This window comes from Vitis vinifera, chromosome 7 (assembly GCF_030704535.1).
Source record: "Vitis vinifera cultivar Pinot Noir 40024 chromosome 7, ASM3070453v1".
In the NCBI taxonomy this organism is placed as follows: domain Eukaryota; kingdom Viridiplantae; phylum Streptophyta; class Magnoliopsida; order Vitales; family Vitaceae; genus Vitis; species Vitis vinifera.
In genome coordinates, this window is record NC_081811.1 from 6,850,931 (window position 1) to 6,872,991 (window position 22,061).

The 22,061-nt window shown below is 33.8% G+C and overlaps 2 protein-coding genes across 6 annotated transcripts; both read right to left on the reverse strand.

Moving 5' to 3' along the window:
* Positions 1–924: 924 nt before the first annotated feature.
* Positions 925–12,801, reverse strand: LOC100249688 (putative lysine-specific demethylase JMJ16). 5 transcript variants are annotated; one of them, XM_010654079.3, is made up of 9 exons: positions 12,727–12,801; positions 11,518–11,819; positions 7,711–7,782; positions 7,486–7,563; positions 6,810–7,337; positions 6,486–6,710; positions 5,696–5,857; positions 2,870–3,238; positions 925–2,538 (listed from the first exon to the last, which is right to left on the reverse strand). In XM_010654079.3, the coding sequence occupies exons 2-9, from the start codon at positions 11,812–11,814 to the stop codon at positions 1,570–1,572; spliced, it is 2,700 nt and encodes an 899-aa protein (XP_010652381.1). In that variant the 5' UTR covers positions 11,815–11,819; positions 12,727–12,801; the 3' UTR covers positions 925–1,569. The 5 variants fall into 5 exon arrangements, with proteins under 5 accessions (XP_010652381.1, XP_010652378.1, XP_010652380.1 ...); XM_010654076.3 differs by lacking the exon at positions 12,727–12,801 and adding an exon at positions 11,898–12,454; XM_010654078.3 differs by lacking the exon at positions 12,727–12,801 and adding an exon at positions 11,913–12,453.
* Positions 12,802–18,643: 5,842 nt separating this feature from the next.
* On the reverse strand, positions 18,644–22,009 carry LOC100254997 (NAC domain-containing protein 21/22). Its single transcript, XM_010654082.3, has 3 exons — positions 21,612–22,009; positions 19,654–19,919; positions 18,644–19,306 (listed from the first exon to the last, which is right to left on the reverse strand). Exons 1-3 carry the CDS (start codon positions 21,778–21,780, stop codon positions 18,896–18,898), a joined length of 846 nt encoding a protein of 281 aa, XP_010652384.1. The 5' UTR covers positions 21,781–22,009; the 3' UTR covers positions 18,644–18,895.
* Positions 22,010–22,061: the final 52 nt, after the last annotated feature.

Genomic DNA, 22,061 nt, shown 5'->3' on the forward strand with positions numbered 1-22,061 from the left:
GGAAAAAAAAAAAAAAAAATCTTGCATCCGTGAATAGTGTACAAAATTGACATACTAAATAACATCATTCTTCAAGAATATTAAATTAAAGAAAAGCAATATTTGAAATTGTTAAATTAAATAAAAAAAAACATTTTACAAAATCATTGAACTAAATCAAAATGTGTTACAAAACTATTAAATAAATAAAAGCATTTTTCAAAAGTATTAGTTTCAATAAAAAAAAAATATTTTTTAACATTATTAAATGAAATAAAAGTATTGTTTTTCTAAAAGTATTCTAATTTAAATAAAAGCAATTTATGAAATTATTTAGACTAAAAATAAGCATTTTACAAAATTATGAAATTAAATCAAAGAATTTTACAAAACTATTGGATTAAATAAAAATATTTTATAGAATTTTTATATTAAACAAAAATATTTACCACATTGTTAGATCAAATAGGAGCATTTCATCAAATTATTAAATTGACTACATGAGTAAGAAAAAAAATATTATAGAAAATAATAATAATAAATAAATAAAATTAAAAATAATAAAAGTGATGCAACCATTAAAAAACAAGTCATGAAAGTCATGCAAAACATGCCTAAAAGGTGACCTAAGCGGGCTAGGTAAAACTAAGTAGGCCCAAGTGGTTGAAGCGTGTCTAAATGAGCCTAAATGGGCTTATGTGAACCATAGTGGGTCTAGGTGAACCTAAGGACAAAGGGTGGCCAAGGTCACAATGTGGGTTTGAATGAGTCCCTCAACAGAGGGTCCTTGAAGGTGACTTAGAAAATGAAACTATATAAGTGTCGTCGGGTCACCAAGGGATGACAACAAGTCAAGAGAAAAGTATGGGAAGACACCTAGTGTTACATCTGCTAAGAAAACAAAATGAAAGGTCTACAGATTACCTTATGCAATTGCTAGCAAAGTTACAACAAATCAATAATTTAATTATCATGACTAAATTACCATAAGAAATACATGGTCTACCAGCTTCTTCATCCAGAAGTTCTTACACACTATGAAACTATTTTTGGATCTTGGCTACAACACCTGATGGGATTTCGAAGTATCCAACAACAGAAACAACCAACATTATATGGTGAAGGCATAGACCACCCTCCTAACAATTAAATTTCAGCTGATGTGAATATTCACAACTGAATTCCATGCATAAAAAGCCCAATAGGAGATTGTTCTCTGAATCTTTCTAAGTTCAGCTCCAAAGAGTTGAACTGTGTCCACCTTCAAATTCTCTTTCATTTCTTTATCCACAAGTTACAAAGAATGACACAGGCCAATTCGGATGACTACCCTTGGCGTCTCCCACATTATGATATCCATCCAAAGCTTCTTTTCTTGTTTGACAAGAGTCCCTGGAGCTCTACCATCATGCATATCCAAAGAGAGGACTTCAATGAAGTGAATTCTTAAGCTTGTTCAAAAGAAGAAGCAACATTTATGCCTTCTTTTTCTTCATATAATATCTTTACATGGCTCCATCCACTAGTATCTTGTCCCATTTGGAGTATAAATGTGATAACAATCATGTACCGTTCAAGGTAATGTACACTTCAGCAGAGTTTCCGACATGGATCCTCACCCTCATCGTCGCTGAGAAGAATAATATCACTCCGACAGCAAGATGGGGGTCTTTTTGTTATTTGTTTCTCAGAAGCCAAATCAGTCAAATGACCAACTCTGGAACTTGGAATCAAGCGCTGGGCAATGTTATGCTCACTAGAATCATCTTTTGGGAGCTTAGACGACAAGGCTTCTTTTTTGAGATGATAAACTGGAGAGTTTGAATTGTAAGCTGAAAAAAGGCATTGTTTCTTCCTGAACAGAAAGCCATCTGATATATCTTCATCAGATTCTGAGGAACTTGACAAACTTGATGAACTTGTACTTTCAGATGGAACTATGTATGGATTCTCTTTCTGCATTGAATAGGAATCATCTGCAGTACCACTTGAACTAATTGCAAATGCTACTGCATGTTCTCTCTTTTTCAGGTTTTCTAAGGCTTGGACCACAGCTGGTGTTTTCATCTCTGAAATCCAATTAGTAGAATTCTCAATAATGCCATTGGGTTCTACAACATCTTGAGATTTGAGCACTTCATCTTGACATTTTTGTTCTTGTTTTGACTCTGTAGGGGATGGATTATTAACAAACCCACATGCCTTTAACTGATCGTTTGAGACACAACGAGACAGAGCCAGCCCAAGATCTTCTCTAGCCCACCTGTAGACAGAACTTAATTTCCCTTCCAAGGCTTGAACAAGGAGATCTAACTTGCTCATTTCATAACGGAAGAGGAAAGTTTTGGCACTCCAAGAGCAAGAACAGAGCTGCTTTGCATGATTCAGACATGCATATTTGTCTGGGGAACATTGACAGCATGCTGCAGACAGGTGCAAATCATAGAAACATGTCCAGCATTCCCTCTTTCTGACACTATCGAAGTCTTTGTCCATCTTCCTAGACTGTGAAGAGGTGCAAAGATATTCCCTTCTCCTGCCTTCTGACTTGATACGTGACTATGCAAGAAAAAGGATCAAGCTATTCAATATCTTACTTCAATAAAATATTAAACAGAGGCTAATTAGGTACAGAAATTATGGCTGGTTAGAATATGCAAAGCAGATCAGTCCATTTCAGTCAAAGATGGGCCAGGACCCAATTGGAAAATGCAAAATGAAAACAGCAGTTTAAAGAAAAATGTAATTCCAATATTTTGGGAAAATATTTGAGATAATTCATGCTGCAGCAAAGATAGCCAGGCCAAAATGAGTCATGTTCATAATAGCTGGCAACATAAAATGACCAACCAGGCACAAGAATGGAATATTATGAAATCCAGGAGCTTACCTTTAGAGCACTTGCTAAGATCCCATCCTTGCCACACAGTTCTTTCCACCTTAAATGATCCAAAGTGCTCTTCCCCAACAGTGATACTTCCCACTGGGCCCTCACAGCTTCCCTAGCTGCACCAAACAACAGCTTGTCATGGGAGATTGATGTCCTTCTTCCCTGCAAACAATAGAGTTCCACAGTATTCTGCCCATGTGGTAACCAGTCAACTGGAGCAAAATTTACTGCCTCGGTGCAATTAAAGCCACAATCAAATCCTGAATGATATGCTCCAGGGAAGATAAGGACAAACTCCCTGGGATACTGGATACAACGATAGGTAGGTATACCCTCAGACTTCAATGTGGATGGGGAAAGTTGGGTTACCTGTATTAAATATATATAACTTCATGACATCAATGATCTCTCAATATTTATATGATGAAGAATAATGAACTGTCTTTTAGATCCTATTGCATCCAATCAAACTAAAGTTCCAACAAAGAAAATTAATGATTCCCATAAAGCATTAAACATCAATATTATATTTAATGTTTCTAATTTTTCTGCACTCTATTTCAAGAAACTTGACCAATATGAGAAAGTCATAGCATTAAAACAGCTGACCAGAGCATAAGGAATACACTGATGAGAAAGACCAACATTAGTAGGGTAACTACCTGTTTCAATATTTTTACTTCCTTTTCTCCTTTGAGAAACAAAACTTCAGCATTACCAACCAGTTCAGACCTTAAACTAAGAATGCAGCAAAATAGGACTTCTAATATCTAACATCACACCATATAAAAGTTCAAATTTGACTGGATCATCATTACCAGCAACAACGTGGGGAAAACTGCTACTAGTGACACTTGTGAAGTTCCATGAACAATTCAGGCACCATCAAAATGTTTCCTGAGGAATATAGTGGGAAGTGTGGTCCTAGTAAGTAGCACATGGTCCTAGGTTCGAATCGTGCCACTGATGATACCCTGAATTTACCCGATGCTGGTAGTTGCAGGGCGGTCAGCGCCCTGAGGTTTAGGTCCCCATGGAGAGTCCCAAGGATTTGGTCATGAAAGGTTCCTCGGTTATCAAAACAAAAAAAAATGTTTCCTGAGGAGGAATATAGTGATAGTGGCACCATATTCTCTGGCTAGAGTTCGATTGTACATGGTACAAGCTTTCTGATTTAGCTGCTAAAATGTAGAAAGGTCATAGAATAGTATCAGATTCATTGGCTGTGGTAGGAAACCTAAAAGCTCTCATGGTTGCTAAAATGGAATTCTGGGAACAGCATCCAATCGATCTTTGAAGAAAATAAAGCACAATTAAAATGACACAAAGCTAATGTTGACGTATAATAGAAAATGCTAAAGTTGAAACAGTTGTTCTAGGGCTAACTGAACCCTGTTAAAGCATAATTCTAATGAGAAAGGATTTCAGCGGAATTAAGCAGAGCCTAAGTGCTCGCATTTTTCTGATCTACTTTCATTTATTTAGATTCCAAACAAAGGAAATTAGAGAAAGGCACTTGGTGGCACTATTGAAGTTCACAAAATCAAGAGATTTAGAGAGCAGTGGATGGCAGCAGAGTCAGGTAATGAAGCAATCAACAGCGACAAGCCTTGTCATGAAAAGGAATATAGTTGCATTGGCACTAATATTTTTGCTTATGATTGAGATTTTCCTACTAAGCACATATTTCCTATTTTGGAAACTAAAAGGTTGCAGGTCCAGAAAGTAGTACAGGGGTTACTCAGGAACAGTATAATGCTCCATTTGGTTAACAAAAAATCTTGTAAAGTATTATCCTAAAATGAATATTATTGCCCATGAGACAGATCTTCCCGCACAAGCCAAGCCAATCTCTTGGCCTTGGAGCAAAATTTCAGTCAAGAAATGATTTCTTAGAACAAATCAGATTTAATTACTCAAAATTTTCTGTTCTACTTAATTGATTGCCCTAACTAGCAACACATCCATAGCAGTAACTTTTTTGGGTTCTGCTGTGTGAACCAAGTAATACAATACAGTTTGAATCCTTCAGATTTTTTGACAAGGCTTTGATCAGTGTGGTAAGAAGTATGCCTTACATATTCACTAACTTGTTAAGAAGTAACTTTTTTGGGTTCTTCTGTGTGAACCAAGTAATATACAATACAATTAGAATCTTTCAGATTTTTTTACAAACCTTGGCATCAGTGTGGTAAGAAGAGGAAGAATAAGAACTATGCCTTACGTACTCACTAACTTGTTCATTTTCCTAAGCTGAAACTCATGTGAAGAGCAGAAATTTCAGCATCAGTATGGTAAGGAGTACGCCTTACGTATGAAGAAGAAGAAGAAGAAGAATATGCCTTATGTATTCACTAATGTCTAGACCATTCCATGTTTTAATGGAAAGCCTGCTTCTAAATGAAAAGAATCAAAAAGTTCCAATTTGTTCCTCTTCATCATGAAATTGGGCATTAATCTCTAGTTCATGTAACAGAATTTATACAGATGGATGCTTTAGGAAAGGTGGACAAAAAGGAAAGATAAATAAATGAAGCATAGCCAAGAATAAACTTCATTATTGACGGACCAGTGACTTATCCTAGACAGTATGAGTTGGAAAATAATGAACTGAATAAGGATCAGCATCCAGAAAAGGAGAAGAAACATTTCATCTTTGACAAAAGTATGTTATGTTTCTCATTGACTTCAGAGAAGAATGCATTCGTCCTATAGTCATTTATGCAGTCAAATTGTGGTAAACATGTAATCAGATGTCATAATTTATTAGAACAGAATCATCTCACTTGCATGGTGCAATAATACAGTAAGGATAATACCACTCACCAGCTTAGGAAGCAACTCAGGCTGTGTTGCTGATAGGTATGGAAAATACTTCTTCACAGCCGCCTCAAATTTTGGACGATATCTCCCAGGGATACTGTACCATATTTTAGGTGCACCCAAATGCATGTAGCACAGCGAGTATAAGTGGTGCTCTTCAACTTTCTGTTTCTCAAAATTAATTAAATAATTAATGGAGGAACAGAGATGATCAAATATATAAAAGAAAGTCCATGTTGAAAAGAGCTAGAAAACCAAGCATATCTGTTACTTAAAAAGCATGTGATACACTGGAATGGAAATGCACACAGGTGATCAAGGTATTATTGATTCAGAGGAAAGTGACAAGCACAAAACTTATGAAATTCACATTCTCCAGACTGCACTTCTGATAATTACAAGATCATGCACATAATCACGTTGTCAAGAATTTGGACCCAGAATTTATTAGTGGTGGTTCCCCAGAGTTGGTTGTGCATGCACTTATTCACAGAGGGGAAAAAATAGCATTGATCATGCATGTCTGTCAAGTATGCTAGATCATGGATAAAAGAGAAGCTGATAATATATCTATGGCAATGGCCTCTTTACAACTTTTTCCTATCATCAAAAGTTGCAAATATTTCAGCATCTGGACCATTAAAATGTTTCTGATATAGTAGAATTTTTCTTCCCATGAATGTTGTCTCTATTCTTCATGCATGGATTTATGTATTATGTATATATAAATATAAAGGAGCCATCCAACTAGAATATTTCCAGGAAGTTACAGGCCTTCAATTCTTTTTCTTACCCAACAAAGTGATGAAAAGCACATCCCTACGTGTAGCCGAGGCTGTAAAATACGAAATATGTCATAGTTTTCAAACGCAAGAAGAGAACCGGGCAGCTTTGGGGTATTATTTAAGTTCCAGCCAGATTCAAAATATTGTGCATGATCAGACATCTGCTCCTGATTGGATACTTTTGGAAATCCGCTTCCAAAAACTCCAGTTTCAAGGTCAGCACCATGAAGCACCTGAAACAACAAACCAACATCAGAAAGTAGGCTGACCTTGAAACAAACAAAAATTTAGAAAAGGTCACTCAATGAGTTCACTTGTTTTTGCCAATATACCTCAATTTCTTCAGTTGGATTCTCAACAATTCGCCTATATTCACCCTCAATATTCTCCAATGATGGTTCCCACTGCTTTTGGGACACAGTTGAATTAACATCTGAATCTGCGACCTCATCTTTCTTGCAAAAATACTGCCCCTTGAAATCATCTGCATAATTCTTAAAAGTTTCCAAAGTGAACTCTGGACCAGGTTCAAATTTAAAGCCCTGGGTTTCATAGCGTCTGGCTTCATCAGGAGTTATGATATATCCATTATCCGATTGAAACTCTGAGCCCATTGTGAAGCTTCTTTTCTTTCTTCCGTTCATATTTTCACTAAATATAGAAAACTTGCTCTTCGAACACTGATCTCGAAGCTCATCAATCCGTTGAATTTGGGTAGGAAATTTAGATCTTGTCCATACATTCTTTTCTTTAATATGGCATGGTGGTTGCCAGGAAGGAGGAGGGACTATACGGCAGACTCCATATGGCTCTGCTCTTGGACGTAAACTTGCAATATACTTAAGCGTGTCTTTGAACTCCTGTTGAATAAGATCCAAAGCTCCTTCAAAAATCCACACCATAAAAAAAGCTCTAGGTTTAACAAAAAAGATAAAGGAAACATAGAAATGAAAGCATAAAGAAGGAAATGCACGTTTGCCATCATTTGTTACAGTTGACAAAAAATACCTCTTCAGTTGGGTGGAACACAGGAGCCTCTTCAAGGATATCTGTGCATGCATCTTCTGGACGCCATCTTGCACTTACCTGCTCAACAAACAATTGTGAGCATCAACGCAATAATGATAACCCAAACATGGTGATTGCAAAAGTTAATGGAAAAGTTGAAACTTGTACATCAAGATTGTAAAAAACTAAAACAGAAAATTGGAAATTCAACAGATAAAAGTTGACCTTCTGACAATTACTACAATCTGAACATCCACGAATAACCCCCTTGGGAAGATAAGTTTTTGAATGGAGATTCTGCAATAAAAATAAATATCATAGGAGATTTTTTTTTATAGAGGTAAATATCGAATCATAATTGATACTTTTAAATGCTCACATGCTCATAAAATCCAACTATAGATCTCAAACACATTTACAATTTGGGAAAAATTTCCCAAGGCTCTCATCATTTCTTTAAAGCCCCACTTCTTTATTGAATATTTTATCATGAAGCTATCTTAATCTACCATTAGGAAAAATATTTATTTGCTTTCAAAGTTTTATTGGGAACAGTGTCATATTGTTTTTATATAACTTTCCAGTATACATTTATACACAAGCACACAGCTAACAGACAGAACATACACACACACAGAGTCAAATATCTATGAAATTAATTTATCAATATTGACACTTAAAAATCAGCAAAACTAATTTAAGCAATTTCCCAAGAGTATAGGATATAATCATATAGAGCAACAACTCAGTTTTCAGCAAAAATTGTAAGGACTAGGACTGCCCCAAAAACAATCTACCTCTCTTACCTCAACCCATAAAAATAAAAATAAAAATAAAAACAAAAACAAAAAAATAGAAATAAAAATAAAAGAAATTAAAAAAAAAAAAGGATAAAAATGATTGTTCGCTTTGAGTAGATTAATTGATCAAACCCCTTGTATTGTAGTCAAGCAACTAACTTAGAGGCTTCAATTTTTAAAGGCAAAAGAACAAAATAAAGAGCAGCTAAAGTCAAAGTTTGATGCCATTTGAGGAAACACATTAATACATGCTGAAATAATTTTTCATAGGCAAGCAAAAAAAATATATTAACAAGGCCTAACAAAAGAAGGCAGTGCACCAAGGTCCAAGGTAAACAAGAAGTATAGAAATGCAGCCAAACAGCATCGGAAAAGGATAAAAAAACAAGAAACACCCCCTCCCATTAGGCAGCACCTAATCAATCAATCAAGTCTAATATGGACATTGAATCCCTATTTATACATAACCTAGACAAACACAACAAGTACTTTCGAATTGTCGAAACAAGAACTTTATGTGAGAGTCGCAGCCCCAAAGGGAGAGTTGGGAATTTTTCTGATAGGAGATCAGAGTGTTTTTCCTTGGAGATGGAAAATTTGCAACCCTACCTTCTCCTACATATTTGCAACCCAACCCAAGCATCCTTTTGCAGCAGCAATGGAAAAGAAGCACTCAAAGCGGGATCACCACAACAAACATCCTTCAAAAACTTCATTGTCCAAACATTATCCACTACAAAGAAAGTCCTACTCTTAAAGTCATCCCACCCTCTTCTAATAGCCTTCCACAACTCTACTCCATAAGTGTCCCTTGTGTCATTGGAGCACCAACCGTCTTTTTTTTTTTTTTTGATCAGTAAATGAGATTTGTATTAAAAGGCACCAAAAATGATGCACCAAAGTACTGGAGCACCAACCACCTATATCTTCTCTGAAGTTCCCAATGATGACCCACTTCCACAAGACACCCTTTTTGAGGCAACCCTCCAACACCACTCGCAAAGGAAGGCCTTGTTAAGGATAAGCCTCTAATGCCCATCCTACCCTTTCTTTTCCATACACATAATTGGTCGTTTTACTAAATGAGGTCTCAAGGAAATCCTTCCCAAAAGGAAGTCCCTTTAAATCTTCTCAAACCTCATTCACACCTTTCTTGTAATTTGTGGTCATGGACTAAGGTGTTTATAGGTGACGATCCTTTGTCTTTAATCAGCTTCATTGATTGGTAAGGTTCTCGGTGAGGGTGGGTGTTGCCTTTTTGTAACCCCTCTTTTCTCTTGGTTTTGCCTTCGATCACTGATGTATACTTTATACTTTGGGATGCTCATTTGGTGCCTCCTTTTTATATATACTATTTTATTTTACCAAACAATAATAATAATAATAACAATAAAATAGGAGTACTAGATAGAGTATTCTTAATCAAAGTAAGTCTTCCAGCCTCAGACAAATATTGCCTCTTTCACACCTCAAGTCTCTTAAGAAATCTTTTTTCCACCACATCCCAAACTATCAACAACTTAAAGATAGAGCAAAATAGATGGAAGGGAGCTCCCCCACCTCGCACCCCGACAAAGAAGCCAACTCCTCATAATTGGGAAACCCTCCTATTAGGATTAATTCATAGCCCAAACATTACCTCAAACCACAAGAATCTAGCTCAGATATGTTGGCTGCTGTTAGCACGCATCAAAAAACATAAGGATCTGGTCTGTGAACAGAAGATGTGGACCTCCACCCTTTCACTACATGTCCCACCCACTCTAAAGCATGAGATGAATCCTCCCTGCATGGCCCTCTTCAAGAGGCAACTAAAGGTCTCCATTGCTAGAATCAATGAATAAGGAAAGAGAGGATTATCTTACTTCAAGCCCCTCAAACTTGGACAGAAACAAGTAGAAGTTCTATTCACCAACACAAAGAATCTTGCAATAGAGAATCAAGTTTCATTCACCAACATAGAAAATCTTGCCATGGAGATACATAACTTGATCCATCCAATCCACTTTTGGTCAAATCTGTCTTGCTAAGGACTACTAAAAGGAAACCTCAATTGACATGGTCATAGGGCTTTTCGATATCTAGCTTACAAATTACGCCACCATTAAACTTCTTCAATCTTGAATCTATACCCTCATCTGCAATAATAACTGCATCTAACCTTTGTCTATCCATACAAAGGCACTATGAGACTTGGATACCATCCTACCCACTACTTTCTTGAGCCTATTAGCTAAGGCTTTATCCAACAATTTATACAAGCCTCTACCAAGCTAATGAGTCTGAAATCTTTTAAATCTTCTACTTGGCCTCTCTTAGGGACTAAAACCAAGAAGGTGATGTTTAAACTTCTCTCAGTATAACCCTATTCATGAAACTCCTTTAGGAAGCCCATCACTTTGTTCTTCACAAATCCCAACAATGCTTCCAAAAAGCCTCAATGAAACCATCAGGACTACGAGCTTTAGCCCCACTTAACCCAAATAAAGCCAAATGGACTTCCTCCTCAGAAAAAGGTGCCTCCAAACTCTGAAATTTGTGTTAGTAATTGTTTTCATCAATCTATATATGCAACTTAGCTCTACTAAAAAAAGTATGATGCCAAAGTCGATCACCTTTTTCCCTTTTGTGCTATCTACGACCATATATACTATTGAATTGTATGCCACCATGTCTTTTCAAATAGCCTCTACGCACATTCTGCTCTACTGTCAGATTATCCTTGGCCCTATAGAGCTATTGACTACAACCATATAACTACTTACCAATACAGCATTGATCTTTGAGTCACAAAAAACCATCTCACACAATTTCCTTTTTTTTTTTTTTTTTTGATAGATAATAAAGGGATAGAGAGATTACCCATTTGTGATTGTGGGTGGTGGTGATGGACATCTCACACAATTTCCTTGCTAGTCATCCTTAATCGTTTCTATGTTAAATTCTTCTAATAAATGCATATGTTTTAAATTAATAAAATTTCTAGAAATTAAATACAGGTTATTATCATAAAGAAGGATAGTTAACAAAATGCGCACTTTGCAACCAGGCATCTTTCACTATGCTTCCAAATATTCATAAACATTTCCACAATTTCTTGTAGATCATTAAGTCCGTGACATAGGAAACTTTCCCCTAAATGGCATCAAAGCTAAATACCATGCAACACCAGATTTACAATCATGCATCATAAAATAAGCCAATAAAACAATTAATAAGAAATTTAGATGACCGCATCAATCTGTTTAGGGTCAGAGTCCTCTTCTTCGTGATCGCATTGGTCGTATAGTATCCACGGTCTATGCCTGAGAGACCTCTTAAATTCTGCAATATCAATTGGGTCACATGCAGCATCCATATTGGCGGGATCTGGTTGAAATGCACTCCCAAAAGCCATGGAATTACAGGTTTCTTCACTATCTTCCATCCTCTTCAATGTGAAGGATGTAAGTGATGCAAAACCTGGAGGAACTGAAAGATCATCCACTTGGTTACCTGTGGAACAAATGCTAACATATTCTTGCCCCATTTTCACTGCAAAGAAAAAAGAAAGATTAAGTGAATGCTAGATAGATTAACAAAAATGAGTTTTCTAGGAGAAAGCATAACCACCCATGGAATCTTGACCTGTTCCACAGACTTGTACACTATCCAGTTTGAAAACTTAATTGGGAAAGCCCCAGCCTGTTTGTACTTCTACATCTCAACAGGAATTCACATGAAACGATTAATATTACGTAAATGACATTCCATTAACAAACTAAATTATACCAGATATGATTCAATCCATTATCTATGCAAACCAACATGATGACACGCTCCAATGTATTGCTATCAAAGGCAATTACATCAAGCATACATGTCCCTAGGTTTCCTAGTCTATATAATAAATAAAGCCAACCACATCATTGCTGAAGTTTGCAAATGCTCTCAAATCCTTCAACTGGTTTCTCACATTTAACCAACAAAAGCAGATTGAACTCAAATGCTAACATTCTCGTTTCATACAGAAAATACCCACCAACACACATGTTTCAGCATCACATCAAATGGAACTCTGCCAATTTTATTTTTTGCTGAAGAAAAAACTATATACATGAACCCATCGGCTTGTTTAACAAGTAATGGCCAGTCACAGGATTCTCATTGCATGAACATCAAGATACAAATCAAAATCAGGAAAAAAAAAAAAAAAGTAAAGCATACCCAAAAGAAAGTTCTGACAATCAAAAAATTGATGGGCTTCAGTGTTCTGTGACTAAAGAGTACAGATTTGAGGTTTCTCTACGTCCAAAGCACCTCAAATGACATTGTTTCACAGCTGCCCGACCTCAAAAATTGAAGAAAAAAAGGAAATTCGATCGAAATTAAGGAAAAAATGAGGTTCACGGCGAAAATAGTGTAGTGTATAGTGTAAAGGTAGAGAAATTCAAACCCTAACCCTAGATTGTCCAAGGGTTGTGAAGCAGCAAATGCGAAATGGAACTCAGGTCTGGACCGGTACGTTTGAATTACTGAATTACTGAAATACCCTTACAGTGACAGTTGCACGATTAGTTATACATTAACCAGTGACGTTAGACTTCCTCAGATGCTTTATTTATTATTTATTTTTTAATTTTCAAATTTTTTTTGCTTTTTCTTCCAACTCCCAAATGAGTATATTTCTTGTTATATTACCCTTTTAAATTTTGATACCATCTTTAATATTTTTTTAATTAACTTGCATTTTTAAAAAAATAATTCATATTCTTGTATAATATTCATATTCTTAAAATAAAGAAAAAAAAAAACAAATTTATCAAATTATTTTATGAAATTACCAATTTGATTATCATATTTATACATTTTTTATTTTTTATTTTAAAAAAATTTCTTTCATCATATTAATGGAAAAACCTATTACCTCATAAAGAAATAATATAAAATCAATCGAAAATAATGTTATATTAATAAATAATTATTTTTATTTTATTTTTTACTTTTATTGAATAAATATACATAAAGTCATGTATGATAATCATCACGATCCAAAGTTGCTCACAAGCCTTCAATAAGGATATGAGAAAAGTTGTTTTACTATCTTAGTTCATTCTTCTATTTAAACCACCGTCAATTCAAACTAGCAACGAGTTTTCTAAGACTAATATACCGACTCTAGTAGAAACAATCTTAAGAAATGATTATTATCAATATTCCTCATAAAAGTTTAAGAAATAATAATCATTGATAATTTTTTATTTTTTTATAACTCGTCTCTTATTAGTTATTTGATGATGAGTTTATAATAGTTATGTGACTTTATTCTTCTTAATCTAAATTCTTAGGAGGCAAAGAATCATCGAAGTCAAACCTTTCGATTGATATGAGATTTTGAGGAGGATTGGTCTATTATCTCTAGAGTAACTTTTATACGTTACAAAGTTCTTCCACTCAACACCATTAGATCATAATTAGCATATATCAATATTCTTAGGAGACAAAGAAAACATCAAAATCAAATCTTTCTGTTGATATAAAATTTTGGGGAAGATCAACTTATTATCTCTACAGTAACTTCTACATGTTAAACGAGGTTCTTCCACTCAACATCCTTACATTTGACGTGTATCAAACACAATCTCATGCTAACATCACTTGTTCATGTAACAACAAAAATTATATTTAAAAAAATAAATAATTTCAATATAAAAAAAGCCAATGATTTATCATTTAATCTAATACTATTTGTCATAATAATATTATAAATTCTAAATAAACTTTTATTAAAAATCTACATGATTAGGGTAGCCTTGTTGTCTTGTTGTATTTATATTTAAATTATTTTGGATATATAATTTTTTTTCAGATGAATGTCATGCATCATCCCTTTTTTTTTTTCACTAATACACGTAGATCTGAATGATATACTTCAAGTAAAATATTTCATAAAGAAAAATCCGTACTATCATCTATTCAATGATGGGATGGATGTTTATAATTTATACAAAAGATTATTTAATTAGATTAGCCAATCGTACCCAAATTTATTTTGATTTTGTTATTTTAATATATATTTGGTTTGATTATAAATAAATTTCATTTGAAGTGGGAATTAATCAAAAAATTATTAAGTGGTAAGAATTTTGCAAAACCACACTTTTGAGTGGTATTTGTTTTTTTTATTTGAAGCCACATTAGATTTTAGATAAAAATTAAAATTTTTAATTTGTTAATATTTAAATAAAATAACTAAAAGTTATGGTGTTTGATGATACAAAGTGTAACTTTCTTTTGTGTATTGATAATTCTGGATCAAAATTCTCATTGTGTTCTCCTAAGTTAATTCAAATCCATCCTCGGACTTTTGTCATTTTTAATGTGTTCATGATTGAATATTGTTAGAAGAGATGGTAAGTGATTTTGAGGTGATGGATGATATCAAATATTGATAAAGTAAGTTTTAAATTTGTATTCTTTTGTTAAAAATAGGAATCAAAGCTTAAAAGTATCAAATTTCAAATTTAAAATATTTGGATCAATTATTGATCTATCAAATTAAATGGTAATAGTTTTTGTTATACCCAGAATTTCATGATCTCATTTTATCAATAGGAATTTGATCACATCTAAGTAATTATTTAAAAAAAAACAAATCTCAACCATTTGATGAGTTTTAAAACTCTGGTAATTAAGCCCTTTTCCAAATGACAAAAAATATAGTTGTGAGAGTTAGGTGACATTTCCTTGAGCTTCAAGTGCTTTATTAAATTTGGATTGTGTTTGATTTGAGAGAAAATTTTATGGGTGTTAGTTTAAAATCATTTTTGAGTAAAAAAATTTCTTTCAAAATGGGTTAATTCATTATAAGGTTCATCTCTACTCTCATACTCATCATTTTTTAGGTAAAACCCAATTTTTTTTCGTATGTGTGGATTCAAAAAAAAGATTGAAATCAAGCTTGGTATGAACTCCAAGTATATTCCAAAAGAAGAAAGTAGGTAACTAAAATTTGAAGGTTTTAAGCAATTAGTTCGGGGAAGATGACTAGAGTATTGAGTTAAGTAAATCTTTATACTTAGTTATTTTTCCTTCATAGTGAATATTTTTTATCACCTATAGTCTGATGGGTTTTTATCCTATTAGAGTTTTCCATGTTAAAATCTTAATGTCAATATCTTTCCATTTATATTTCCTTCTTTTTTTATATTAGTTTATCTTATCTTATGAAATTTCTATTAATTTTTTATGTTGTTTAATTGAGAAAATGAGATGGAATTGCATCATTTAAGCTTTGAAATAGTATGAAATAATTTCTGATTTGGTATTGATGTTAATGGATATATATGTGAAAATGTATTTTTAAGAAGATGAAATGTTTTGTATGAGGGTGCAACTTAGGTGGGTTGTGCCTAACCAACATGATGTTTCGGTGGACTTAAGTAATCATTTTCAATACTCAAGTTGAATTTAAGTTAGGTTTTTTTTAGCTAAAGCTCAATTTGGTTAGGCTCAGGCCAAGGTTCAAACAATCAGAGCCTAACCCAAACTTGATTTAATATATTTATAATATTTATTATCTTAGATAATAATATTTCTTTTTGTTATAGATTTTTAAGAAAAAAATATCAAATTATATTATATTATACACCTTTTTTACTTTTTTAGAAAGATATATAAATTTATTATTACTTTTTTATTGTTATCACGAGAGTTTATCCTATTTACTATTTAAATTTGATATAAATATATAAAAAGATTTAAAAATTATAAATTGATTTTGAATTATGCAATTTGATCAATACTACCAACTCAAGTCTAATCCAACCAACCTAAGTGTAACCCAACCAACCCAAATTCAACTTGAGCTTAGAGAAATGAGGTTTGAGCTTGAGTTGAATACCTCAAATTAGAGGTCATGTTGAATTTGGCTCAAATTAATTGTTTTTTAATTCAGATTAGGTTATGTGAAACAAGACTAATTTAATTAAGAAAAAACACTCAAAATGGGGGGAGGGGAGGGGTGGTGAATTGGGTGATTAGAACTTTCTAAAAAACTATTCAAATTAAGCAACAATTGAAGCAAATAAATAATTAAATAGACAATGGAAGAAAAATTCCAACTTTTTTACAATGATTCGACTAATCCGTTTACGTCCGCTCTCTTCAAACTCCTTTCCGAGGGAGGGTTTCACTAATCAAGGTTTCAAACCAAACCTTCAATTGTATACTTAGATTCATGGCTCCAATGGACACTATACTTCCCTTCAAGTTCAATACAACTTGAAGCTTTAATCACTTAACATTTCCTCGATAGATGAGATTTTACAACATTCAATTCTAGCATAAGTTGAGCTTGATACAAAAATAAAATAAAATGCTAGGATGAATATAAGAGGATGCACTAAAAGGATTAACAAGTGAGGAGTAAACGCACTTAAGTTAAGAGCTTTGAATGAGAGAAAATGGTAGATAGGTAAGTTAATGCAAATATTCTCATCTCAATAAATACATAAGAGCTTTCAATTTATAAAAAAAAAAAAAAAAAAGACTTAGATGCCTCATTCAACAAAAATAATCCTTCATCGATCAAGCTTTAGTTTAGCCAGTTAGCTAGTCATTGGAGCATTAATGCATTGCAGGTAATCGTTTATCCTTTTTAAGGCTTGACTGACCCTTGATCAATGCTTGAATGGAAAAGGCTAAGCTGTTACTGGCAACACTAAGGTTCTAGAAGAGAGAGTTTTGAGTTGGTTTAACTGGTCCTTGACTAGGAAGACCTAACTGGTTGAACTGATTCCTAATCAGTTTGACTAGGTTAGGGTTCCCCTTTAACCGATTAAACCATTTCTTGCCCAAAAACCTTCGTTTTTCAATTCAGCACCTAAACACTTGAGCAAATCATTTTGAAACCTTTATAAGTCAATTTTGAAAGTATTTAGCCTAAAAGTTTCTATGTATAAATAATACTCATTCAATTTTTAAACGTTTAAAGTCACTTTTATGAACAAATGCAATGAAAGTGCATAAAAATCACTTTAATCATAAGTGCACCTAAGAGATTCATTTTACAAAATTTTCTAGATTTTATGAGTCTTCAAAGATCTGTTTCTTCATGTCTTGTAAACCTTTTTCAAGCGAACTTAAGCTTTCTTCTTATTTTTTTAATAAAACCTAAAATTTTACTTGATTTAAATACATTATTACATTTAACCATGTTTTATTATCATCGAAATGAACTTAGGAGAACCCTTAAGCTAACATGTTCGAGTTAGTTATCAACCCAACCAACTTGCCCAAGGTACAACCTTACATATATATCTTGATTAGGGAGTGTTGACTCATTTACGGATAACTTGCATTAACTACTTTGTTGTGAGGGTATTGGTGCATTCATTCTTGTTTGTGTTTTTCTTTGTTGGAAAATAAGATTGAAAAAAAATATATTGAAAATTCAGGGTGTTTAACATTTATGGTTGCCATCTCAAATTGTTCTTTAAAAATTTGACTAGCCCTTTTAATTCTTGTTTAAGAATTTTTCTGGAAACATTTTCAAAAAATAGTTTCTTAAAAATAGTTATCAATTATTCTTAAAAATAAAATTTTATTTGAAAACTTAAATATACAAAGCGGTTTTTTTTAATTATTTATTCACCCAAATTGTATTACATATATATGTATAATTCAAAAGTTTTTAAAATATTTTTTATATTTATAATTATTGTTGAAAATACAGAAAAAAAAAACTAAAAATACCTTAAATTTAATTTAAAAAATAAATTATTTACAAAACAAATTGTCAAAAATCCTTTTTTTTTTTTTTTGAAATTTATAAAACAAATTTTCTAAATTAGGAAACTATCTTCTGTTATAAAGAATAAAACCTACCATCTTCATTTTTAAATTTGAGCAAATCCAATATGATTTCATAATTGTAAGAGATATTTCTTAATTAATTCTTTTGTTTTCATAATCATAGAAATCATTTTCAATTTGAATTCCTGCTTCAATTTAATTTTTATTTTTATTTTTTTTTTAAAAAAAGCTTTAGGAGAAATTCCCCCTTATCCAAATGGAATTTTTTATTTTTTATTTCCAACTAGAAATCATTTGGAGACACTTTAGTATTTCAGCTCTAGATCATTTTTGCATAATAATCATTAGGGTTGTGACATGCATTAGCACTAGTCAAAAAATGACTTCATCTCATCTTCATTATAGCTTTAATTTAATTTCTCAATTCTCTTAATATGAGTGTCATGTCAAAATCAAGTTGTTGAAGCCAAATTAACAATGATGTACTAAGTATTAGCTAGTGAAATCATGTTGCTTTTAGAAATAATTTTGCAGAAATCATGAAATCAAGAACCCACAAGAGATTTACTAGCTAAAATAAAGAATATGATTTTGATAATTAAATTGTACAAAGCCCAAATGATTTATGAAACATGTATACATAAGCTAAACACTAAATAAACCTACCATATACATATATGTCTTAATTAACTAAACAATAACCTTAATTCAAACAGAACAAATGCATATCATAACCTGACCAAGATTCAAGAAATTAATTGGGTGTGTTTTTCCTTTATTTATTACTTTTTTTTTTTTTTTTTTGGAGTATGTTTTCATAGGAAAACTATACTGTTGTTCTCTTCAAATCTCATGTCCTCCAGATTTGATGAAGGCACCCCATCTCCCAGGCTGCAGCTCATGTCCCACAAGAACCCATACTCATCAGCACCACTACCTTTGGAGTTGATTTCATTGGCTGCAGCGCATGGATTCATCTCCTGAGAGGCGAAGTGGACAAGATTGGGGTTTAGGACTGCTAGGTTTAGCAGTGTGGTTTGGTCATGGTTTTGGTGGGGGTGGGTTGGGGAGAATGAGGGTATTTGCTGGTACCCACATGGTAGGGTTTGATCATGAGTTGGTGGAGAAGAGGCACTGGCTGTAGTGTCAAACACATATTGGGGGCTTAGCTTGGAGCTGCTCTCTGACTTGGTCTTGTGAAAGACTCTGCATAACACCCAGTCCTCCTGTACTCCATGAGTGAAACCTCAGTTAGCATTTATGTTTTTATACAATACAAGCTTCTAAAACCCTAAAAATGGAGTGAGGGGTGGAGTAATAATTTTCGGGTTTCTGCCTTTTATTTGTTATTGGAAAGATAAGGGAGGACATGTAAGGAAGTGGACAAAATGCTTGTCCATTTTGAGCTTGAAAGTTTCTACTGAAGTGACTCAAGTGAGTACGTTGTCAGTTTCTTGTATCATCATGCAAGGCTATTAATGAACCCACAGGGCACCCCAAACCCTCCAAGGGTTTGTGATTGTGTCCGTGGAATGATATGCTACTGACAATGAAACAACCCATGAGAACCAACCTTAGGGGGCATATGTGGGGTCTCCAGCCGAAATTCATGCATGATCCAACCGGTTTTGATGCCATTTGGAGCTCGGTTTCGGTAGAAGACTAATGTCTTCCTCATGCCCACCACCTCATGGGTTGTCGGGTTGAGCACGGGTCGATCCTTTCCTGTGGCTTTCCAGTATCCAGATGTTGTAGCCCTGTTGGTTCGGTAGCCCGTCGCATACTTCCTGTCCCTAAAGCTGAAGAAGTACCACTCAGTTGAGTTGAGCTTAGCCACATCTTCAGCCCATGCAATAGGGTTTAGCCGTTAGATAAATAGGATAAGAATAAAATCCAGTACTTTATTCAGGAAATTGAGAGGAATTAATCTACATGGGCATGCAATATATTTCTGTCTATTATGTACTTCAGCTTCACAAAACCACCCCACCAGGATACAATATTTTATTTTATTTTTAAGGGAAACTGCTTGAATTACACGAAAGATTGAAGCAATAATTAAGCAGTTAATAAACTCACATCTACTAATTGACTATGTTAGAAAGTCCACATCAATCACCTTATGCTTTAGCTCAAAAATTACATCAACTTAAAGCTAAGGGTGTGTTTCGTGCCAATAATTCAATGGAGAATGGGATCAGGGTGAGTAAAATTTCTCTGTGACATCAAACTATTCTACTTTAATATGCAGTACTACATGCAATGATATTATTACTTGCAAATTGCCGGGGGTTTACACTAAATAAAGTATTGATTAGTTGTTAAGATAAAGTCACCGGATCCAGATATATTTCCATGGACATACAATATATATATATATAACCAACTCAAGATCACATGTGCTTGTTCATCTAGTTAGGGACATACGTGTGAAGGCCCCTACAGTACTGAATAAAGACATGTCTGAGAGCTGTGAAGGCCCCTACAGTACCGAAAATAGACATGTCTGAGAGCTGTCCCAAGACTATGCTCCCAACTAAATCATGGCACCTCATGACTGCCATACTAGGAATTTCTTGGATGGTCTTAGAATACCATTACAGTGATGACAGCAGGCTCATGACCGGATATATTATTATGATCAAGACATGTATCTACCATATTATCAGACCATCTATCCATAAGAGAGAGAGAGAGAGAGAGAGAGAGAGAGATTTCTCAGAAGTTTTCTTGCAAAATTGCAAGCCAAGATGATGTATTTAGAGATAGTGAACATTCCATAGATGCAGCAATGAGGAAGAAAAGGCGATAAAAAGGACAAGTGACCCCTTTGTCAAAGAAAATAAATATATAAATAAATATAAGTGACTTGTGAATGAGATATATACTTGAATATATCATTCTTAGTAGCCACAAAAAGTCTTCTTTATATACACATGTTGGGTTTACAGTGTCTTTCGTAAATAAATGGCCATCATTTAAGAAACAAACAACAAAAGAACCGAATGTTGGGTTTATGGTGTCCTTTGTAAATAAATTCAAACCATCTCATCTTTTTAGAACATGACTTCCAGCATCCTATAGTACTATGGCAATTATAAGGAAATTTTTGGTTAATGTATATCGCTTGAGAAGTTCGGAATTTAGGATACTTACAGTTCATACAATTGAGCAATGATCATGAAAGAATAACAGATATGAAGTTGGCATTATTCCAGAGAAAGAATAAGTATTCTAATAGAGAATATTATATATGAAATCATAGATGGTTGCCTCTCAGTCTCATTAACAAAAAACAGCTGGAATCATTCTTTATTGTTGGAGTATCCTCAGCCATGCTAAAGCACACCAACAAGAATGATTATAAGCTACCCCAGATGTGAGCACCTATACTTCTATCATCAAAAAAAGATTATGATCATCATGTACTATGAGAAGATATGGAAGAAAATACCGAAAGAGAAAACAAAGATCTCCAAACAAGATGAAGAATTAAACCATGGAAATTAATGGGGTGAAAAAGGGCCCTACCAGGAAGCTGCCATGGCTCACAAATATGCAAATCAATCTCCACCAAAGTACCCTTCAAAACATCTTCATTTGTTATCTTTTTGTAGAGGTAATGGCATACCAGCTCCTCATCACTGGGATAAAACCTAAACCCAGGAGGCAGTGTGGCTCCTATGTCCCTTAAACCCATCCAAATGTTGTTGTTTGGTTCGGAGGAAAAAGGTTGGTGGCAAAGACTCCAAAAGCTTTTATGAGTTATAAATATTTCCAAAGCAGTCTAACACAGCTGGGGGGAACTGGTGAGGAGGTGGGAGGAAGAAGATCTAAAGAACAGAAGCTTTGGTTTCTTTGTTCTGCAATATTATATAGAGTGTGGCTTGTGCTATATATATACACATACATAAATGGTTGGGTTGATAAGCTTGGGTCTGCCAGAGAATGTGACAATAATATATACATATATTCTAGTAA